At 47.0% G+C, this 21,497-nt stretch overlaps 3 protein-coding genes across 3 annotated transcripts; 1 reads left to right on the top strand and 2 right to left on the bottom strand.

Annotated features, from left to right (window-relative positions):
- Positions 1-4,586: 4,586 nt before the first annotated feature.
- On the top strand, positions 4,587-9,604 carry LOC309580795 (torsin-1B-like). Its single transcript, XM_082295011.1, has 5 exons — positions 4,587-4,768; positions 4,883-5,148; positions 6,113-6,288; positions 7,267-7,394; positions 7,551-9,604. Exons 1-5 carry the CDS (start codon positions 4,588-4,590, stop codon positions 7,826-7,828), a joined length of 1,029 nt encoding a protein of 342 aa, XP_082151137.1. The 5' UTR covers position 4,587; the 3' UTR covers positions 7,829-9,604.
- Positions 9,605-11,869: 2,265 nt separating this feature from the next.
- On the bottom strand, positions 11,870-16,030 carry LOC309580848 (torsin-1A-like). Its single transcript, XM_082295090.1, has 5 exons — positions 15,770-16,030; positions 15,286-15,551; positions 13,508-13,683; positions 13,272-13,399; positions 11,870-12,575 (listed from the first exon to the last, which is right to left on the bottom strand). The coding sequence occupies exons 1-5, from the start codon at positions 15,978-15,980 to the stop codon at positions 12,325-12,327; spliced, it is 1,032 nt and encodes a 343-aa protein (XP_082151216.1). The 5' UTR covers positions 15,981-16,030; the 3' UTR covers positions 11,870-12,324.
- Positions 16,031-16,695: 665 nt separating this feature from the next.
- Positions 16,696-21,469, bottom strand: LOC309580933 (splicing factor C9orf78). Its single transcript, XM_082295231.1, has 9 exons — positions 21,264-21,469; positions 20,541-20,600; positions 20,222-20,273; positions 19,982-20,052; positions 19,673-19,750; positions 19,044-19,241; positions 18,429-18,565; positions 17,671-17,769; positions 16,696-17,272 (listed from the first exon to the last, which is right to left on the bottom strand). The coding sequence occupies exons 1-9, from the start codon at positions 21,344-21,346 to the stop codon at positions 17,181-17,183; spliced, it is 870 nt and encodes a 289-aa protein (XP_082151357.1). The 5' UTR covers positions 21,347-21,469; the 3' UTR covers positions 16,696-17,180.
- Between the last annotated feature and the right edge of the window lie 28 nt (positions 21,470-21,497).

The following is a 21,497-nucleotide window of genomic DNA, read 5'->3' as shown; positions in this document are numbered from 1 at the left end:
TCTCTATGTTTAGGATAACCACCACTTGGAAGATGATGCTGAAATTAAAGCATGGAAAAAAAACCCAAAGCAAAACCACACATACGGGGGGGTAGGAAAAGGGTAAAAATAAAGCAAAATCCTCTCAGAAAAACTCAGACCATTAGAGAGAGTCTAGCCAGAGTCAGAAGGCAGGGAGAGATTATGTAGAAATGAACGTAGGGAAAAATGAGCCTCCCAGCTCTTCTTCTCCAGTTAGAAACCTTCAGCAAGAACCTCTTGCCAGCCTAGCACCTCATGTAAAACAGCACATTTCCAAACCTCTTTCACAAAGCACTTGGAAATACTGAGGACCTTATACATCCTCCAACAAAAATACAGACTTTTTCTGGGAAAAGCATTGATTCATAGATCCTGCAATTCTTACCTGGAAAACTCTTGCACTCCATGAACTGAAGATGGGGCTGCAGCCCCGATTCCCAGCACCCTGTCCCTGGGCTGGAGACATTTTCCTTGGTTCACCAGCCATCTGGAAGGTCTGCCTTGTGATGAGAGAGCCCTGCTAACCAGCCACATCCCAGATTCTCTGAGCTCTCGGCCACAGAGCTCAAAGCAAGCCAGCCCAAAGTCCTGAAAATGCTGACTTTAAACCAGTCAAACTGCAGGTGGCAGGAAATTCCAACACGCCAGAAGCAGGGTCAGGCCAGGCAAAAATCTCATCTGAGACTTTTCCCTCTCCTCACCCCTGGCCTTGAGTACTCCACCTCTGCATCCCTTATCTCTCACTTTGCAACACAGATGCCCCATCTCCATTGCCTCCTCTACCGCAACAGCTTTAGCACCCCAAATTACCCACTGCAAACACCCTATATCCTCCAGCTCATACCACTGATCACCAGATTCCTACCACTCTTCTTCCTGTACTCTCTGCCATGTCCTTTCTTTTTCCACACCCTCTGCTTCTCACACCACTTCCGCTGCTGATCAACACCCCAAGTCAGACACCCCAAGCCTGCTGCACACTGAATGCCTTTCCAAAGTTCTTCTCTGCCGCAGATTTTCAGTACTTTGGGCTTGTAGCAGCTGGTTCAAGATGACACACTGCTGGCCAACCACCCCACCCCCCGAACTGGTCAGGAGGGCAATGTCAATGCATGACAGGATGCCAGTTCTATGCCTAGGGCACAGGAGGGTGTTGAGGTGAAAGAACAATATGTTCAACACAACAGGCACAAAACACTGCACTGTGGACTGTGTGTTGCAGGGCCTGTGCTCCACTTGGAGCTTCCAGACTGCTGTTCAAGGAAATTGCCATCAATGTAACCTCACCACCACTATTAGACATCTCATCCATGTCCAGGCCCAGCTTGAACCCATTTAACTTGTAACGGATAATGAGATAACAGCATGACATGCAGCAGCTGAAGATTATTTAAACACCCATCTGGTACCTGTTATGCAGCATACGTCCTATTGTTGTATAGGAAATATATGCCACCTCCCTCCCACATGGAAAGGAGAAGATCTATAGATGTGTCTCATGCTACCCCTTCTTTTTTCAGAGTTGAGGTAGTTCTCCTTCTCTGTGCTGTTTCTAGCATACTGCTTTGCGTTTCCCATCTGTGTTTTGGGAGATGCAGTCCCTTCCAGGCTGGTGAGACCTTGTGAAAACACAAAAGAGCACAACGAAAAGTTTGCTCAGGACATCTCACCCCCTTCACACATCAGTCAGAAAATACTCTACCATTAAACTGATTCACCCTTTGCAAGACACAGCGTGGCACTACTCTTTATCCCAGAGAGATTCGGGGGTGACAGTCCATGTCTGTGTTTATTGGACCACACTGATTCTACAGGGGAATAGTGAAATACCTGCTGAAGCCTGAGAGGTGAGCAAGGCAACGTGCTCACACTTTAATCCAGGTGGACAGACGAGAATCTGCAGATCCCAGCTAAACGGCCTCATTTCTTTATCCAAACTCTTCACCTTCCTTTGTAGGACAGCTGTTTTGCTGAAATGACCCTCATGGCTCTGGCTCTCTGTGATCCCTCAGCAGCCGCGGGCCGGGTTGTTGTGTATCCCAAGAAATCACGTTTCACAACACAAGTTGTCAGCTCTGCAGATGGGAGTCCACATTCCTCTGTTTTTCTCAATCATGACTCAGTTCTCAGTTCTGCAAAAACTGTTCTCCCATGTAAATTCTGGACCAAACCCTGTGTCTGACGCCCCATCTAGTGTTCACCACGGACAGATGCAGAGGGAGTCGGTGCAGAGGAAGGAGGTGACTGAAGAATTCCCAGCATTTTCGGCGGCATTAAACCACCTTTATAAAACTTATTTGTCTCCAAGAGAGCTTGGAGAGAGCCCAGGCGACGTGGAATCTTGCATATCCCACTGCCAGTTCCCTCCTCTGGACTCTGCAGCCTCTGGGTGTCCAAGTGGAGATGACAGCTGGGAAGCCCTGGAAAAGCAGCTCCTTCGGTGATTAGCAGCCCACCCTCGGAGGACACCTGGGCAAACCCAGGAATGAAATCCATTCCAGCCTTGGAATGAGGAGCCAAGAGTCTAAGCTGTGCTCACCTCAAGGCTCGATGGCAGCTGGAAGCCTGGGTTCTCTCAAAACAGGGAACAACGGCACTTCCCGGCTGCTCGGCAGTCGGCAGCACTGGGCGCTCTTGTCAAGACGGTCATCAGACCTTGAGCAGGTATTTTGAATACTAAATATATATAACGCTGCTCCGTGTTTTTCTAATGAGATTTTAAACACATAATGGGAATTACTGAAAAGTGCGTTTCACAGTTTTTTCATTAAAAAAAAAAAAAGTGCGGAGAAAATAAACCTTTTTTCGGTGTCTGGCCTGGTTTGCAAACACGCTTTCTGGGTGGTAGGGAGACAGTGAAGTTGTCAGGACAAAAAAAAAATGAACTTGGTTTTAATACAGCAGCTTTCTGACACGTTCAGTGCTGCGAATTGCAGAGCCCCAGGCACTGCTACGGAAATCCTCGGGCTGTGTGATGTTGTGTGCACAACCACTTGCAATTAAGCCTAAAACAAGCATCTCTGTGTTCTCCGTTAATCACCAGCCCAATTAGCACCTTGGTTAAGATGCAGAGAGGTTCCAGTCCTCCTCCCATCAGAGATGGGATTGTTGTAGTGAAACTCTCACTCTGCCTATGCAATGCTCTGTTCACAACGCTTTCAGTTCTCCTGGAGCAGTGTGCTAAGTCTGTTAACTCATTAACACCTCCAGCTTACGGGAGACTTGGCTTCCAGCCTCTTCAGCAGCCCCAGGCTCCACACTCCAGGAAGTTTTTCTGCAGTTTCTGTTTTGGTTTCTTTTCCTGCTGAGCCAGGCTGGCGCTCAGCTGCCACTATGAAGCTCCTAAAGGCTGCTGTAATCTTTGTTCTTGTGCTCACTCCGACGCCGGCTTTTGACCCTCTCACAGTTTCAGTCGCTGTGGGAAGTGCTGCTATAGCTTGGCGTCTTTTCTCGTCCGGCTCCTGGTTCGAGTGCCGCTTCCAAGAGTGCTGCAAAAAGAATAACACTGTGAACTTCAGAGGTAAGGCAGTGGCAAGGGCACATGGGGGCAAGCTGGTGTTCCTTCCCGGGGTGGTGAGAGCATCCTTTGGTGGGATTGTGGAAAATAAGGGTTACCACCTACGCTGGCTCTACAAGCCAGAGGCTGCACTAACCTAATATTCCTTATTCCACACGAAGGTGTGTATTCTGCTTCTCCGAGCAGTACTGGAGCATTTTCCTTGCTGGTTTCTTGGTTTATATGGGCAGAAATGGGCGGCTGTACTGGCTTATGGCACCATCGGGGCAGCAAATGCTATTGATAGGCCACATCAATGTGTATAAATATCTAAAGCAGGGGTGCCAAGAGGGTGGATCAGGCTCTTCTCGGTGGTGCCAACGACGCGAGTCAACAGGCAGGGAACACAGCTTGGGAAAATTACTGAAACTTTACATTTTGATAAACTAACTCTGATGTGCCTCAATGAACAAAGCCTTAGAGAGAAATATGTATTGTTTGGTTGAACACCTGGAATATAGAAATTATGGACCACAAGGAAATTTTGTAGAGACCATTTAGTTGGAGACCAGCAAAGACTCAGTTTCTTCATTGTAAAATCCCTACCAGAGGAAAAAGATACAAAAAAGACTAAAATTATGGACTCATTAGCATGAGAAGATAGAAATCAATAACCAGTAGAGGGTAGAATAGTAATTAATGAAAGAAAATTATGTAGTTTAGAACCGATGAGCAATAATTTCTTTGCTTGTTAAAAAGGTACAAGTGAGTGAAAAAAACTTGTGTCTGTGCGGAGGCTGCAGTTTGGTCGGCCTGGCCAGAATAAAGTAACGCCTTCCTCGCTGACACTAAAACGCCGGCATTGGAGGGTTTAATTCACCCGGCGGATAGGTAACCAGATGACGCGCTGCGGTCGGTCCCTTCCATCCTCCCCCATCCCGGGATTCGGGATCTCCGCCCGGCCCGTCCCTTTGCCCGGCACAAAGATGGCGGCGGCGGCGGCCCCTCACGGGGCGGGGCCGCGCGGCCGCGCAGGCGCGGTGGGCGCGGGGCAGGAGCGCGGGGCCGCCATGGCGCGCTCGGTGCCGCTGCTGTGGGTGCTGCTGCCGGGGCTGGCGGCGCTGGAGCCGCTCAGCGTGGGCCTGGCCATCGGCGTGGCCTCGGCGCTCACTGGCTACTTGTCCCACCCTAGGTTCTACTGCAGCTATGTGGAGTGCTGCCCCCGCGCCGGGCAGCGCCTCAACGCCACCGGTACGGCGGGGGCGGGGGGCGGCCGGGCTGCCCCCGAGCTCGACCGGTCACTGGGCAGCGCGCCCCGGGGCGTGCGCGGTGACCGGCGGTGCTGAGCTGTCCCTCTCCCCGCAGCGCTGAAGGCGCAGCTGGACAACAGGCTCTTCGGGCAGCACCTGGCCAAGGACGTGGTGCTGAAGGCGGTGATGGGCTTCAGCAACAACCCCAGCCCCAAGAAGCCGCTGATCCTGTCGCTGCACGGCTGGGCCGGTACTGGCAAGAACTTCCTCAGCCAGATCCTGGCGGAGCAGGTTCACCCCGCTGGCCTGCGCAGCAAGTTCGTCCATCTCTTCCTGGCCACCCTGCACTTCCCCCACCAGGACCAGGTCAAGCTGTACAAGGTGAGGAGGGACGCGAGGTGACCCGGTTACCCCCAGGCGGTCCCCCAGCAGGGGGGTTGTCCTGCACATCTCCCCCAGGTTCCCACTGGGATGAGCTCAGTTGATCAGAACATGATGCTGATGATGCCCAAGGTTGTGAGTTCGATCCCTGTATGGGCCATTCACTTCAAAGTTGGACTCGATGATCCTTGTGGGTCCCTTCCAAATCAGAATATTCTGATTAATATTGCTGACAGCTGGGGGTGTGCAGCTGGGTATTCCAAAGCTGATGCTTAGGAGAGATGGAAGGGGAAGTTCGTGCATAAAGTAGAAGGCACCAAAAAGCTTAGAAATCAAACCCGAGATAGTTTCCATTTCCTAGTGCTGTCCTCTCACTGATGCCATCTGCTGATTCCCTTGCTCGCTGCAAGGAGAGTTTGTCGTTCCAGCTGCATTATCCTGGCGGTCCGGGATGGAAGGAACCTTCTCCATAGCCCCTGCGGGGCCATGTTTTGCATTATGGCTGAAACAGTGTTGATAATGTTGAGAACACAGTGGTGTTTTGGCTGTAACACAACAGCGCTTGCACAGCTTCAAAGCTTGCTGGTTTTTCGCACTCATATCGAGCAGGCTGGGGTGGACAAGAGATGGGGAGGGGACACAGCCTGGACAGCTGACCCCCATTGGCCAAAAGGATATTCCATACCACATGCTGTCATGTTAAGCCGTAGAAATGGGGGTTGAGGAAGGAAAAATTGGGGGGGCATTGATTTGCAAGATGGTTGTTGCTCTAGCTCTGGCTGGACATTGGTCTGCATGTGTTGGGTGATTCCCTTTGCTTGTTTTTTTCCTCTTTCATTCACCAGCCAGTGAGTGTGGAATACTGAGATTTGACAGTGTGTCCCAGAATCTGTCACATACAAGAACCTTGCAGTACATTTGGTAAAGACCTTGTTTTTCAGTGGCTTTCAACCTCTTGTTCCAGGAACAGCTGCAGAACTGGATTCGAGGCAATGTCAGTGCCTGTCCCTCCTCTGTCTTCATTTTTGATGAGATGGACAAAATGCATCCAGGTATCATTGATGCCATCAAGCCCTTCTTAGACTATTACGAGGAGGTTGATGGGGTGTCCTACAGAAAAGCCATCTTCATCTTCCTCAGGTCTGTGGCACCAATTTCTGTCATTTTGAGATACTGAATGTTTATTTATTATGATAATGATTTTTCTTGGGGACCTCATTCAAAGAACAGGGAAAAAAATGCTCTGGAGGGGAGATTCTCTGTGCAAAGATAGTGCAGAGCACTCTGAGCTTGTGCCTGTGGCTGTAGTGAAATAGGTCTGATGCTGTGTATGGCCACTGCAGCGTGCTGAGCTCATCTGGCCCAGAGCACAGGACGTAAGAGAGTTCACATTTTGGGATGGGTGCACTAAGTACTGGACCTTGCTGGCATGAAGTTAACTATCTTCAGAGCAGCTGGTTTGGTGCTGTTTTGGATTTGTGGCCATGGGAGTGTTGATAACACACCAATGTTTTGTCCGTTTCTGGATGATGCTTGCAAAGCCACAAGGCTTTTTCCCACAGTAGGCTGGGGTGGGCAGGAGGATGGGAGGGGACACAGCTGGGACAGCTGACCTGAACTGCCCAGCGGGATATTTAATGCTGTGGCATGTCATGTTCAACAATAAAAACGTGTGGAGAAAAAAGTGGGGTTGCAGCTTTAAGGTGATGGTTCTTCAGCATTCTCCTGGGCATTGGTCTGACTGTGGGGGTGGTGAGTGATTTCCTTAGTCCTCCTTGGTTTTTTCCCCCCCCCCTTTTTTCTCCTATTGAACTATCGTTATCTTGACCCACAAGTCTTCAGACTTTTGCTCTTCCTATTTTCTCCTTCCATCCCACTGAGGCAGAAGGGAGTAAGCAAGTGGCTGTGTAGATGCTTGGCTGCTGGCTGGGGCAACCCACCACACACTGATGGCTACTTAAACAACTGGAGACTTCCCCTAAATTTTGGCTTACAGGATTCTTTTTGCTGATTTGCTTGATATCAAGGAGATTAGCAGTATGTGTAAGTGGCTGCAAAAGAAATTCCGGTTCAGTTGTGTCTGTATTTCACCACTGTACATTTTTCTTTTATGATCAGCAATGCAGGTGGTGATTTAATTAACAAAGCAGCTCTTGACTTCTGGATAAGTGGAAAGCGCAGGGAAGATATTCAGCTGAAAGATCTGGAGCGCTTGCTCTCTGTAGGAGTCTTCAACAACAAGAATAGTAAGTCACTTTGCCCCAAAAATGGGAAATTCATTCCTCAGTGGCTGAGACAAACTGCTTTGTGAATTCAGCCTGGCCTGTGGATCCTGTCATATGCAGGATCAAGTTTAGAGAAACTTCTTATGATTTTTTTTTTTTCACCCCCAATTTATCCAGGTGGGCTGTGGCACAGCAGCATCATTGACAGGTACCTTATTGACTACTTTGTCCCTTTCCTGCCCCTGGAGCAAAAGCATGTGAAGATGTGTGTCAGGGCCGAAATGACAGCCCGTGGCTATGCTGTGGATGAGAACATTGTTCAGGCAGTGGCTGAAGAGATGACCTACTTCCCCAAGGAACAGAAGATCTACTCTGATAAAGGCTGCAAGACTGTACAGGCCAAGTTGGATATTCACGAAGACCTTGTGATGAGAGATACTAAAGCCAGGGGTTGATTTCCCCTTTGAGTCTCCAAAGCACTTTCAGAGCTTTTGGAAATCTGTGTATTTGCACTTACACTTTTTTACTGTTGCAGGGATTATGGTGAAAATACCAGTGAGCTGTATGGGCTTGGTAGCTTTTTTGTGTGTTTGGTTTTGCTGGTTTTTTTTTTTAACTTAACATAGAATTGGGAACTTAGAGATCATCTAGTGCCATCCTCTACCATGGGCAGGGACACTTTCCACTGAATCAGGTCACTCATAGTCCCATCCAGCCTGGCTTTGAAGCACTGTTCATGTCTGAAATCCAAATGTTGCCTCTAGTTTTCTTTTAATCTATGGAGAATTTCTAGTGTGACACATAGCACTGCATACAGCCTCTCCTGCTTTATTCTTCCAAGTGCTGGGATTATTAAGTACTTAATTCCTCTTTCCACATAAACTAGACTGGAGCAAAGGAAAACAGAGGAGTTTTTCCAGGTAGTCATATTCCCTTTCATGTAGAGAGTCCTGTTCACATTCATAGTGAAATGGAGGGATGTGTGCTGTGTTCTGAACTATGATCATGTCTGCAGGGATGAACTCCTTGGTGCATTGCAGTAAGAAGATGATACGGTAGAAATCTTCCTGTGCTTCAGCTGGGCATCATCCTACATCTCCTGGTACAACAATATGGAAAGTCACAACGAGCTTCTAGAAATGTGTTACTAAATAATAAAGAGAGGGCAGGGGAAGAAGAAGTTAAGAGCTTGCCCCATGTTTCTTTGGGGAAAAAGAAATTGTTAAAGAAACTTTATATTCTTTGAAGGGGCGAAGTAAATTTGTGACTCCAGGTCTTCCTAAGCTGAGGGACACATCTGAGGGATTTGTTACAACATACTAGGCCAGTCTTCTGTACTTAACCAGAAAAATCTCTCAGGAGGTTTTGACTTGCAGTTTGTCAGGTTAATCTGTGTGTGGGCTCCTGGACCTGACGTCTGTAAGGTCTTTAGTACCTCCTTGCTGCTCCTAATGGTCAAGGTGTGGATAATGCTACTCTCACCTTGCTTGGAAGACACGTGGATGGAAGAAATTATTTTTAATAGTGTATTTTTATGCTGAAGTGTAAGCATAAATAAACAATGCTATACCTCATTAGTTAAGGATATTTTATAGTAGCTTTTAACATTAAAGAATGCCTGTGTGAAAGGGTGAGTGATGAGTTAAGAAGCTGGGAAAGATCGATTTAACCTTCAGCCAGTGGGGCAGCTGGGGTTTAACCACTGTTGCAAGCTTTAACTCTTAGTCTCCCATTACTTGTGTATCGAATGTTGTAATGCAAGACAGAAGTGCCTTTCACTTTGTTGATTGTACTATGATTTTAAATTGGTACAAGGGATGAAGCTGTTTTTGTGCTGCATCATCTAGTCCCTCAATTGTTCTTAAACTTCCTTTAAGAGGTGATGCTGAATTACGGGTCTCATTACAATTATGTTAATTCAAATTACAACAGCGAATTTAGTGCTCATGTTAAGCTCTAAATTAAAAGTGTTGATTGCCTTTTACAGCCCCACTGGAGTTTGTAAAACGTTGGCCAACTGTTCACACTGATGCAATCTCCAGAGCCAAACACTAGCAAGCCATTAACCTTGGGACATTGGACTGTCACTTTTCAGTGTGATGTTTTGCCTACTAACTGATTTATTCATAGTTGTATATGTTGCATCCAGTTTCACTTACTCCAAAAAGAAAATATTTGTGCTATTTCAAAACATTAAATACTACTGTACTGCAGTTGGAATAAATCCTAAGTTACTACTTCTCTCTTGGTTAATCATTTTCAGCTATAGCAAAGTACTAGTTTATGCAGTTTGCAACCAGCTGCATTGCACATTTCTGTTACACTTCCTTTATAAGTGTGGGGCAGCTGTTGGCAGCAGCTCACACCTCACTGAAGGGTCAGTTGTGAACCACGTGTTGTACTCTAAGGATGCACCTGGAATTGTCAGGGAGCTGCCTGGGAAGCACAGGCTCTGCTGTTCACTTGGATTTCACCACTCACGGGACAGCTGAGCTGCTTCTCCCTCCCTGGGCACACCGGGCGCTGGGGCCAGGCTGCCTCTGGCTGGCAGGACAGCAGCACTTCCTATTTCAGTGTATTTAAACCATGGCCTCTGATTTTATGAGCACAGTGTGAGATCTCAGAACACTCCCTGCAGAAAGTTGAACTAAAGCAGCTGCTGCTTGTACTGGACTCTGGTAAGAGCAGAATTCACTCTTGGGACTGCTCAGCTCTTCTCACTTGGGCAATGGACTGTTTCTCTGGGCAGCAGACCTCTTCCCCCATGACATTTTCCTTTAAGTTGTCTGATCCAGTCTTAAATGGCCTATTAAACAGAATAATGGCCAAAGTTACCCAGTCACAGCAAGAAAGAGCGAGGACCTTAGAAACCATACAGGGGAGGAATAACAACAGGATCAGAACGATCAAATCTGGGAGTGATTTCAGGCCCAGGGATGTATTTTACCCAGATGAAACTGCTGGCCAAGTCTGCAGAACAGAAGGGAGATTAAACAGAGGCAGCCTCCACCCTTTCCACATCATTCTTACTCTCCAGGGGAAGCTTCCATCTACCCTGGGCCATTCAGGGCTGTGATACAATGAAATACTGGCTAACAGTGTATGTCAAATGCTTGTACTGATGCTGCACTGGCACACAAAGCAGAACTAAGATAGTTCTGGAAAAGCAACAAGACTGCTTGGTTGTACTGATTCTCTTGAGGAGAAGGTAGCAGACAGCAGTACAAGTTTATCATTATTACACCTGTTTTTTTCCCATTAGCCAGTTATTTGCCATAATCAGGAAGTCAAAGAAACAGATAAATACCTGAGTTCAATGCACTCATTTGCTGACAAATACTAGGATTGATAATTTGCATATCACACACCTTCAGAGCTATTGGACAGTTGGAGCCTCACTGGCCCTTTTTTTTTTCCCCTAGCAGAGAAAACGTGGGTGGCTTCAAATAGAGCCTGCAGTGTTCAGGCAGTGGTAGCACAATGGGAGGAGGAGATGAGCAGCAGGGTTTTAACTGGTCTCTACAAAACAAGTTCATCCTTATTGAGCACACATACATCTAGGAAGTCTGCCTCTACAAAAACCACACGACTCTAATTAGTATAAATGCTCCAGAAGTGCAGTTTCCACTCCAAGCTTGATTTGTTTCACCAGATGGCAGTCAAATCTCCTGCTATCTCTGCCCTTTGAACTCCAGAAGGGAGATACCTGTACTCCAGCACAGCTTGAACAGCCAGGAATGCAGTGTGCTGTTCCTCAACATCGAGTATATTTGTGCAAAATTAATATCAAATCACTGAATGCAAAGAACACCAGAAGGTAGCTAAGAAATACATTTCTGATGAGAAAAGTTTATTTTGAACAGCAACTGGAATGAAAAAAGCCTCTGCAGTGCTCACATTCAAAAACAAGTCTGACACCCTTTGCAGTAACTTCAGTGGACACATTTTGTGATTTTTTTCCAAATGCCTTTAGATCTGCCTCCATCCCTGCCTCAAAAGCACACGGTATGGTGAGAAGATGAAAAAGGGAAACCCCTGAAAGCTGACCTCTGAATTCAACATGTGAGTGAAGAAAAGAAACCTCTTTTCAATTTCCATGGTGTAAAATTTAATCTGCACACCTTTCCCACGACGTTGCAGCCATTCCATGAAGCTGACTCACCACTCCCAGAGCACAATTCTCCCTCCTGAGATCACTCCTGGGAGAGCCTGCTGTGGGCACCTTTATACATAAAAACTAACCAAAAATAGGAACTAACTACACCAGTGTGGCACTTAAGGATTTTAACTCACTTCCTTGTAATATTAAGTCTGCTCTCTGAACACTATTCACAACAAAGAGTTTTGTAATATTGGTTTGACGTATAGGAGACCAAATTATACCTCTGTTTTGAAAAAGACAATGGCACTGTATGATGTTGGATAGAAGAGCCCAGGTTTTTTAATTCCAGAATTCCCCCTTGTCTTTACTGGGCCCAAGCTGTTGAAGGCAAAAAGACACATATTCTATTTTTAATGCATATTCCCACACAGGACCAATGAAGGCTTTCAGAGACACAGGAACTTTGATTAAAATTCTCAATATTGTCTAGAGATCATCCACAAAAGAGCAAAATCGAATTAAAATCAAGTCACAGTCTCAGTCCTTCTATACCTGTCAAGAGTCTGCCAAAGGGTTCCAATGATTGACACATGATTCAAGGAGTCTTGAGCCCTGCCAGATCCAGGAATTCCCAAAGCAGTTCCTTCTTACCTTCACAGCACAAGGCTGAAGCACTTGGGAGCCATGACTGGTGACAAAATAAAAACGCAGAGGCACTGCTGCTTATTTACACACCAGTTACAACAGAGTGTTCCTTTCTTTAAAAAGTACTTAAAAATGAAATGTCTCAGGTCCTCCACTTTGTGATTAAGTTAAATTTGCTTCTTTGCAGGCTGTAGCAATAAAGCATTAGAAGTCATAATAATAATCCAGCTTTGCATCCACAGTTTTACATCCTTTATCTGAGTAAATTCTCTCCTCTCTGGGGAAGTAGGTCATCTCTTCAGCTATCCTGCTCACAATGTCTTCATCCACAGTGTAGCCACGTGACTCAATCTCAACCCTGACACACATTTTCACATGTTTGTATTCCAGAGGCAGGAAAGGAATAAAGTAGTCAATGAGGTTTCTATCAATCAAGGTGCTGTGCCAAAATCCACCTGCAAAGGGAAAGGGTTTGTTAGTATGTCTCTAGGTAAACACTACCACAGGTTGAATGGAGCAAGGGGCAGATCACAGCTAAGAATTCACCTGGGATTTTTGAGGTCTATAATGCACAAGTCAATACAAGCCCCTTCTCATGTTACTTTGTGCACAGTTTTGGACAGACACATAAATGTGGTCCTTTAAGCTGAATGAATGAATTTTGACTGTGCTTGAGCCTCTTGCTCTCCAGGTGCTGGTCTCATAGCTTTCCCTCTCTCACCTAGAGAGGGACAGATTTTCTCATATCAGCTCTCCCAGACAAGTTTTCTTATTCCTTTTTTTGGAGCTTACATCTAAACTTTTTCAGAAGTACAGTGAGTTTGCTTCCAATGCTAAATTTAGAGCTTAATTATGTTAAAACCCCTTTTCACCAGAAGTCATGTGTGAGGAAACCTACGAAGCACTTCCCCCAACACATGCAGTCCAACAGGCAGCAAACAGGCTGGTGGCCAAGGTGCACACAGAGCTCCTTAATCTTCACTCATCCTGGAAGCTAACTGCAGGGCCCAAAACTGCATTTTTGCTCCTCACAAGCCAAAAACTGGAGGCCACATCAAGAAGAAACCACAGCTTGTAAAAATGCAGCTAAATGCAGCCCATCATTTTTGTGTAACTTTCACCACCTCAAAAGCAATCCCAGTTTTACTCACTATTTTTGTTGTTGAAGACAGACACAGACAGTGCATTTTGGATATCTGTGAGCTGGATATCTTCCCTTGTCCTCCCATTTCTCCAGAAATCTAGTGCCACCTCTGTTATCTTTTCAGCTCCTGCATTGCTAAGTAAAGAGAAACAGAGATTGTAGCTGGGGATAATTTTAAAAGTTGTAGTTACAAAGTAAAAGCATGGAGTGTACAGAACAGCAAACCTGAGAGCCACTGCTTACCTGAGGAAGATGAAGATGGCTTGTCTGTAGGACACCCCATCCAGCAGCTCATAGTAGTCCAGGAAGGGCTTGATTGAGTCAATGAGCCCTGCATGCATTTTATCCATTTCATCAAATATAAAGATTGACCGGGGACAGATGCTCACATTTCCCCGAATCCACGACTGCAACTGGTCCTGAGTGCCATAAAAATGAAAGATGCTGAAAGAGTTTGTGTTGAAAAGACAGAAAAAATAGCACTTTCTGTTTATGGAACCTTGTCCTGAAGGAGTTATTTCAGTGGTGTCATTTTAATAGCTTTGCCTTCTTGACTAAAACATGGTTAAAAACGGTAAGTGAAACCTCAGCAAAATCTTGTGCTGGTTCTGAAAAATCTTAAGACACCAAGAGATAGGATGGGACAAGCAGGAATTCTCTTAGATATTCCTGTAAAAAACAAAAATGAAAGTGCACAGTAGGACAAAAAATGGGTCCCACCATGAATAGCCACACAAAGCTAAGTTCTGACAAGCCAGATGATGACTTCTGGCAGCACTTTGGTCCAAATATCCTTAATATAAACAATATTAAATTTGCTACCTGGCAGCAGCAGTGAGAAATTGCACCTGCAGTCACTGGCAGAAGCAGAAACAAAATGTAATTCTCTGTGTTTTAATCAATCACAAGTTAAATGAAGACAATTACAAGTCCTTCATAAAACACTGTTGTCCAGAAAGGCTAATGCTTTATTGCATTGAAAGATTCTCTCATTTAAGCATTCCATTTTTCAGCATTACATTCAAGATCAATAATGCATTAATTGGGGGAAAAAGGGTTGATGTGCTGGTAGATGAATGAGAAATAACTGTTCTGACTATTTTCAATGATTCATCACTTTTTTATTTACTCTGCTCAGAGGTGTATTGGGGATAAGCAGCAATACTTCCTCCTACTGCCTTGGGCAGCAAATTTCCCAAGTGTATTCACCTCAAAACAAATGCAGAAAAGCATCATTTTATTTAAAAACGGCTCAGTTAAAAGAAGGGGGGAAATAAGTTGTAAAAGAGGAAATGTCTATTTCCTCCATTTAGAAATCAGGTTTGTAGACCATCCTGTTCCCGTTTGTAACATACACAAACTGAATATCAACGTGCAGTACTACAAGACAGTGGTACTCATTCAAACTGTGTTGTGAACAAAGAACAAAAAAAAACCCATAAAACACATCTGAGCTACTGCTCCATGGTACCTCCCTGCCTACAGAACTCATGCAATTCCAAACACATTTATCTGTATCTTTCTGGCAGCAGAGTATTTTGTGATTTTGCTTTACAGATGGGAAATGGATCCACAGAAAACGAAATAACCTGCTTAGTGTGCAGCAGAACAGACAATGATGCCTCAGAGAGCCAGTGACAGCTTGCCATGGTGCCTGACAAACCCGGGCGTCACCGGGTTGTTTCCCAGAGCCATGAACATTTTGGTTTTTTGCAGTGTCCACCAACATAACACCTAACCAGGAATCATGTTTATCCGTCAGTCAGTCCCATCTCCAAACAAAATGCAGAATGAAAATTAAACCATATCACTCTTCCCCTAAAGAGAGGCTCAAAACACATGCAAAAAACCTTACATTCACGTGAAAACCAATCCTGATGGATGTTAGGATCTACAGAGTTCTGTACAGAAGATTCCAGAACTGACATTGCATGCACGTTACTGTATAAAATAACATCTAGGTCTGTAGCACTTATCATGCCATGACATTTGTAACTCATTGCAGCACAGCTCATTCTTACCTTGTAGAGATTGATGCTGTGAGCGTGAGGAAAGTGTAAAGTTGCCACGAACTGATGGACATATTTACTCTGCAGACCTCTTTTATAAATACTTTCGGCGACGATCTTACTGACAAAGTTTTTGCCTGTTCCAGTCCACCCGTGCAAGGAAAGCGCGAGAGGTTTTTTGGCGTTGGTGTTGTTCAAGAAGCCCCTCACGGCTTTTACAACCACCCTGCTCACCAAGTGCTGCCCGAACAGCCTCTTGTCCAAATTCTCCTGCAGAGCTGCATGGAGAGACCACACTATCAGCGGCGGGGAGCGGGCGGGACGCGGGGTCACCCCGCCCGCTGTGGCGGCCGCCAGCCCCGGGCAGGGGGCAAAGGGCCTGCCGGGCTGGAGCGACGGCCCACGGGGAGGCCTCGCGGGCTCTGCCCGGCTCCCGGCGCCGCCGCGGCCCCGGCGCCCTCCCGCCACCTCCCCTCAGCCCATCCCGGTCCCGCACCGGCGGCGGCGCGCTGGTCGCGCCGATACAGGCAGCACTCCCTGAAGTAGCAGTAGAGCCGCGGGTAGGAGATGAAGCCGGTGAGGGCCGAAGCAGCGGCACCCGCGATGGCGAGTCCCAGGCTGATGGGCTCCACGGCGCCGGCCGGCGTGAGGAGCGGCAGCAGCACCAGCGCCAGGGCCGCCCGCAGCACGCCCCGCCGCAGCTTCATTGCCCGCCCGGCCCCGCCGTCCTGCCGCCGCTTCCGCCCCTCGGCACCGCTTCCGCCGCCGCCATCGCGGGTGCGGGGGGAGGCGGGGCCGGCGCTGAGGGGCGGGCGCCATGTTTGGGCGGGGACAGCGCTGAGGGGCCGCCGCCATGCTTGGGCGAGCACCCAACGCTGTTGGCCGGGGCAGGCAGCCCCGCGCAGTGGAGTTATTAAATATTGCACGCTGTGGCTGTATCTCCGGGTGTTAGACGAGAGGAATCAAAGAATCATCATGGTTAGAAGCGACCTTTAACACTATCACTGCCACTGTAACCCCCAAACCACTAAAACCCACAGCACCCTGATGGATCCAGACGCCTCTTAAACACCTCCAGCAATGGTGACTCCACCACCTCCCCGGGTAGCCTATTCCAAAGCCTGACCACCTGAACAGTGAAACATTTGTTTCTAGTATCTAATCTAAATCTCCCATCTCAGTTTAAGGCCACCTGCTCAGGGGAGCCACCCCTGTCCAGGGCACAAGATCAGGGGCAAACTCACCCCTGGCCTGGCACAGAGATTCTTCTCCTTTTCTGAGAAAAAGTAAAATCTGAGGTTGTCCCTCCCCCCCCTGGAGCTGTCACTTCTGAGTGATGGGACAACCTGGCCATCAGCACCACCAAAACCCACAAACCAGGAAAAAACCATCAGCATGAATTCCAGAAGAAAAAATGCTATGATAACTTAAAAAACACTTTTACTATTTTCAGGTAACAAATCTTTACTACAAGTACCCACACTGCACTTGTGGGGAACACATGTGGACAAGAAAACAAGCTCCCAAGAGCTTTACATTTACAAAGCAAACAGTATTGCTGCTTTTAAAGGATCTTTTTTAAAGTATTTTTTTAAGATGATGAAAAGAAAAATATATAAAAGCCAAATTGTTTTCTCACTAAAAAATGCCAACCATGAAAGCTTATTTTCCATTACAAAACTTCATTTATAAGAACATAGTTATATACAAGGTTTCACCAACCAAAGAGTTCACAATCACCTGCAAACTGATTCACTACAAGATCACAGAGGAAAAGCTTCATAGGTAACATCAGCATGTGAAGGTTGTGACTCTTCCCAACACCCATCGCAGGTCACTGACACAAAATCCTTTATTAATGGAAAATATATAATAAGAACAACTCCAAAGGCTTCAGTCCACATTCATCAGTAGCGCCTGTTCATCTTTTTGAACTTCTCATAGTGATAATCATCTGTAGCTTTTTCATTGAGGGGACGTTTGCGATTTGGAGGAGACCCTTCAAAAGAAAGAGAAGGAAATTTTGTCTCATGTGAAAGGACAGGGATGTATTTCCTGACTCTGCCACCTCCCTTAGACAGCCCCTCACTATGTGAGGTTATTGCCTCACACCCTTTGCTATTCCAGCTTCCACCAAACCCTTGTCAGTTTTGGCAACACACTTCAGTTGTGACCTCCACCACTCCACCCCTGAGCATCTCTACAGACATCCTCCATCCAGAGGGTTTCAGGTGTGATCTAGTAGTGCAACAGCCAGCTCTCTCGGACTTGGACTGCTCCACTCCCACTACCTCAGGGCACTCAGAGAAGAGGAGGTAAGCAGAGCCAGATCGTTCCTCTGTACATGACCCCTGAAGTTTCAGTGTCTCCCTAGGACCATTCTGATTTGGAACTTACGCTCAGGTTCTGGCCTCTCCGTGTCCCCCACCCTCAGTGGACGGGGCTTTGGCTCCTCTTTGTTCCTTCGCACTGGTGCATTCAGCTCCTCATGATAAACTGCAAGAAGAAAAACATCAGATAAGGAATATTATCTGGAGCACTCTTACCCAGATGGATAAATTTCTATGGCCTTTGCTGTAAGTGATCTTTACCAGAAACAACAGAAGCTCAGAACAAACCTCCTTGGAATTGGTTTCTGTGGATAATTAGGCAAGATGGGGCACAGCAAATTTCAACAGCACTATTTCAAGTGGCCCAAACACTCTTCACTTCCATCAAAACACACCGGCCTGATTCCCATCACCCCTGTAAGCATGGAAGGACACAGCAAAAGGCTGCCTTTCCTTTACATGTCTGCAGCATCAGAGGATCACACAGAAATTAATTCCCATCCCCTGTCCAATAAGGTCTGTGTTTGCTTGGCCACCTGTCTGCTCTGGCAGCCTACAAACTGGAGTCTCTCCATCATTCACCATCATTTCCAACACACAAGGCACAACTTAAAGAAAACATCTTGAAATTTATGAGGCAGCGTCAGCTGGGAGTTCAGAAAGCCCAGCCATGAGAAATACATCCTTCTCCTTGCCGATGGACAGAAGAAAAAGACCAGGCCAGATGGGGTCTATCTGAGCATTCCAGGAAAAGCAATCGGACACGCTGATACATGGACTAATTTCTGTGTCCCAGCTGGGTCAGGAGAGACACTCAAGACTTACATCTGTTGTGCTGGACATAATTAACAGCCATGTTGGTGGGAACAAAGGAAGTTTCGCTGTCTTTCTTTTTGTTCTGCTGCTCTGCCAGCAGCTTGGCCTTGGCCTCTTCAGTTGAGATGATGTTTTTTATTTTTGCACTTGAAGAAAAACAAAAGAAAAAATACTCAGTCATAGTTAGAAAGGGAAGCAGGCACAGAAGTGCTAAGTGGATTTGGAGGATAGTAACAGCACTGCTGTGCCATCTGATGCAGTTTTTGAGAGAGGAGGCAGCGCTACAGAAACAGACACTGTTTCAAAGGCAAAATGGAAGCTCCCATCTTTGTGCATCGCTTCAGTGCAGGGCATAAAGGGGTCCTGCAGAAAGCTGCTGGGGTCAGGTCACAGAAGTTAAGAGCCTTTTCCCAGAGGTCACGGGATGGAGCTGCCCTGACCCCTGGGGCTGTGTAGGCTGTGTAGCACGTGCTGTGCTAGTCACCACACCAATCCAGAACAAGGCTCAATCCCACCCCAGCCCAAACTGAGCCTGTGTAATCCAGCCATAGCGCTGCTCTGCCAACAAACAGCTGCTCATCCTGGCAATCCTGGCCATCACCCACAGATCTGTGAAACACATACTCAATTCCCAGGTCCACTTCAGGAATGCCGCTCAGCATCTGGTTGGACAACATCTCCTCAGTCTTCTTGGCAGAGGAGACACGGATGTTCTCTGGCAGCTCGTACAGGGAGTCCTCGGCATTCTTAAGCTTCACCTTCTGCTCCTCGTTCTCCACAATTCCCTTTCTCTTCTTCAGCTCAGTCTCAATGTACTTCATCCTAAAGAGCAGCACACAAGGGACAGGGCATTTAATTCTGTTCCTGTACTTTGTCCCAGCACTGCTGGAGCACAGCTGCATCCTTGTCCTGGCAGCTGGGAGAAAGGATTATCTCTCCAAAAGCACTCAGCTAATATCAGTAGCAAGAATTAATTGCCCAAGAAATAATCAGATCTTCCAAGCTCTTTTACAGCCAACAGGGAAGGCTCCCACTGGGATTTGGTGCCAAGCTGGCTGGTTGGCACCTCCTAGCTTTGTCCATGAAAAAGCCTTCTCAATTCTGGCAGGCCTAAGTGAAAGGGCAAGGAACAATTTCAGTGAGAACTGGGAAGATGTCCTGGGACTATTCAGAATCCAAGACATAAAAGAAATAAATGGTGAGGGGCTACCCAGCCTGATTCAACATCAGAGACACAACACAGCACAACTCACATGTCAGCATCTTCATCCCGCCTGTTGGTTTCTGCTGAGAAGGAAGTTCCCAAGTTCAGATCTTCCTCTTCATTAATCCTAAGTGGAAACCACAATGTTTTCAGGTTTTGGTGGGGATTTTTGTTGGCTGTTTGGGTTTTTTGGGGGACGGGTGTGTGTGTTGGGTTTTTTAAAGTAATTTAACAATTTAGGGCAAAAGTAACTGGCCAGACTGCACATCTTCAAAGTGACACAATCTCTGTTTAATTAATTACCAGTTGTCATGAAATACTAGCCCAGGGAGAATTTTCAGAGCTCACATGCTCCCACCTGTCCTTGCCTCTTTCTTTCAGCTTCTTCATGTCCACCATTCCCCCAGATTTTATCTTAAATGGGTCATCCTGTAAAACAAGAAATAACAAAAAACCCTGAAGCTTCCCTCTAGTTTAATGCTAGTATTCAGGAAACATTTAGGAATTGAGTTGTGACACCCCAGGCCAGACTCACACAGTCAGTGTTCTCACACCATCACATCTGAGCCCCGAGGTGATGGGATTGTCCAGCACTTACCACAAGTGTGGCCTCTTCTTGCAACTTCTCTCCCACCAGCAGAGCTACAGCACTGGTCAGGCAGATAAAGAAAGAAGATAAAATTCAGCAGAAGGAAACACAGTACCAACAATACTGCATTGCTTTATCCTTCTCTAAGTCTCCCTGTCTTTTCCATCCTCAGGCTTTAACACAGAAATGCCTCTGTCAAGAACGTAATTTTGGCAGTGTCTGACATAAGAGTTCGTACTGGAAGGAGGCAAATGATGAGAGAAATTGACTGTCACATCACACCCCTGGACAAAACATAAATTCCCCTCCCCACTGCCACATCCCTTACCTCACCCCATTGGGTCGCTTTCTGAGGCTCTGAACTTCTTTGGCTTCCTCAAGTTTTAACCTAAAGAAAAAAATACATTTGACTTAGTACTTAATGCTTTGGTTTTAATGAATTCCTTTTATTTTCTGCAGTTAACACAGAATTTTCTATCTGACTTTGTCCTAAACCTCTGCATATCAGCATCCACTTTCCAGGTTTCAAGTTAAATAGGTATTTTCTATTTATTTAAGCAATTCCATGCATTTGAGCAATCAGAAACAAACCCCAAAACAAGACACCTGCTGGATTTGTTCCTCTCTGATGCCTTCCCTCAGCTGAGGAAGGCAGCACCCAAACACTGAAAGGCTTGAAAAAGAAGCCAGTTTAAGAAGGACGAGCTAAAATACATCCAGGCATGAGTGACTCTGAAGAAAGTTGATGGTGAATTAAAATCTCAAGTGTTTCTCTCTAAACTGAGAGGAACCCGTAACTTCTGGGCTCATGTAACGCTGTGACGTCACGCCATAACACAGTGGTTCAACAGGACAATATGATGCGACGCCACCGCTCACAGCCCATACCGTGACGGTCTGACGACATGACACCATGTCGTGACAGCCGGACACTGCACTGCTGGACTAAAGCAGACCCGGGGTCCCGTCCTGTCCCCACCCCCGACCGCCGTACCACCGGGCGCGGCTGGGTTTCCTGCTGGACCCGGTTCCCCGCCGGCTCCCGACCCACCTGACCTCCTCGGCGAGCTGCTCGTCCTCCTCCTCCTCCTCGTCGTCCTCCCTGCGCCGGCGGAAGGACTTCTGGCCCGGCATCGCTCCGGCTGCTGCGCCGCGGCACGGCCACCACACGGCCGCTTCCCCTCTGCCGCTGCGGCGCGCGGCGATGACGCCACAACCCCGCGACGAAGCCGGGCAGCACCGCCCCTCTGCCCGCACCTTGGCTGGGCAACAGCCGCGGGGCCGG

Source organism: Coloeus monedula (assembly GCF_965178545.1).
Source record: "Coloeus monedula genome assembly, chromosome: 21".
Classification (NCBI taxonomy): domain Eukaryota; kingdom Metazoa; phylum Chordata; class Aves; order Passeriformes; family Corvidae; genus Coloeus; species Coloeus monedula.
Note: the sequence above shows the minus strand (reverse complement) of the source record. Positions and strands in the feature narration are given on the sequence as shown.

What these genes read in the sequence shown, in the direction of transcription:
- LOC309580933 (XM_082295231.1), bottom strand. Translation starts at nt 21,346, where the DNA reads ATGCCGGGCCAGAAGTCCTTCCGCCGGCGCAGGGAGGACGACGAGGAG. An exon ending in CAGCTCGCCGAGGAGGTCAG is followed by an intron (nt 20,601 to 21,263) that starts GTGGGTCGGGAG and finishes TTTTTTCTTTAG; the next exon opens with GTTAAAACTTGAGGAAGCCA. An exon ending in GGAGAGGCCAGAACCTGAGC is followed by an intron (nt 17,273 to 17,670) that starts GTAAGTTCCAAA and finishes TTTCTTTTGAAG; the next exon opens with GGTCTCCTCCAAATCGCAAA.
- LOC309580848 (XM_082295090.1), bottom strand. Translation starts at nt 15,980, where the DNA reads ATGAAGCTGCGGCGGGGCGTGCTGCGGGCGGCCCTGGCGCTGGTGCTG. An exon ending in ACAGCATCAATCTCTACAAG is followed by an intron (nt 13,684 to 15,285) that starts GTAAGAATGAGC and finishes TATGGCACTCAG; the next exon opens with GACCAGTTGCAGTCGTGGAT. An exon ending in TGTCTTCAACAACAAAAATA is followed by an intron (nt 12,576 to 13,271) that starts GTGAGTAAAACT and finishes TTCCCTTTGCAG; the next exon opens with GTGGATTTTGGCACAGCACC.
- LOC309580795 (XM_082295011.1), top strand. Translation starts at nt 4,588, where the DNA reads ATGGCGCGCTCGGTGCCGCTGCTGTGGGTGCTGCTGCCGGGGCTGGCG. An exon ending in GCAGCGCCTCAACGCCACCG is followed by an intron (nt 4,769 to 4,882) that starts GTACGGCGGGGG and finishes CTCTCCCCGCAG; the next exon opens with CGCTGAAGGCGCAGCTGGAC. An exon ending in ACCAGGTCAAGCTGTACAAG is followed by an intron (nt 5,149 to 6,112) that starts GTGAGGAGGGAC and finishes CTCTTGTTCCAG; the next exon opens with GAACAGCTGCAGAACTGGAT.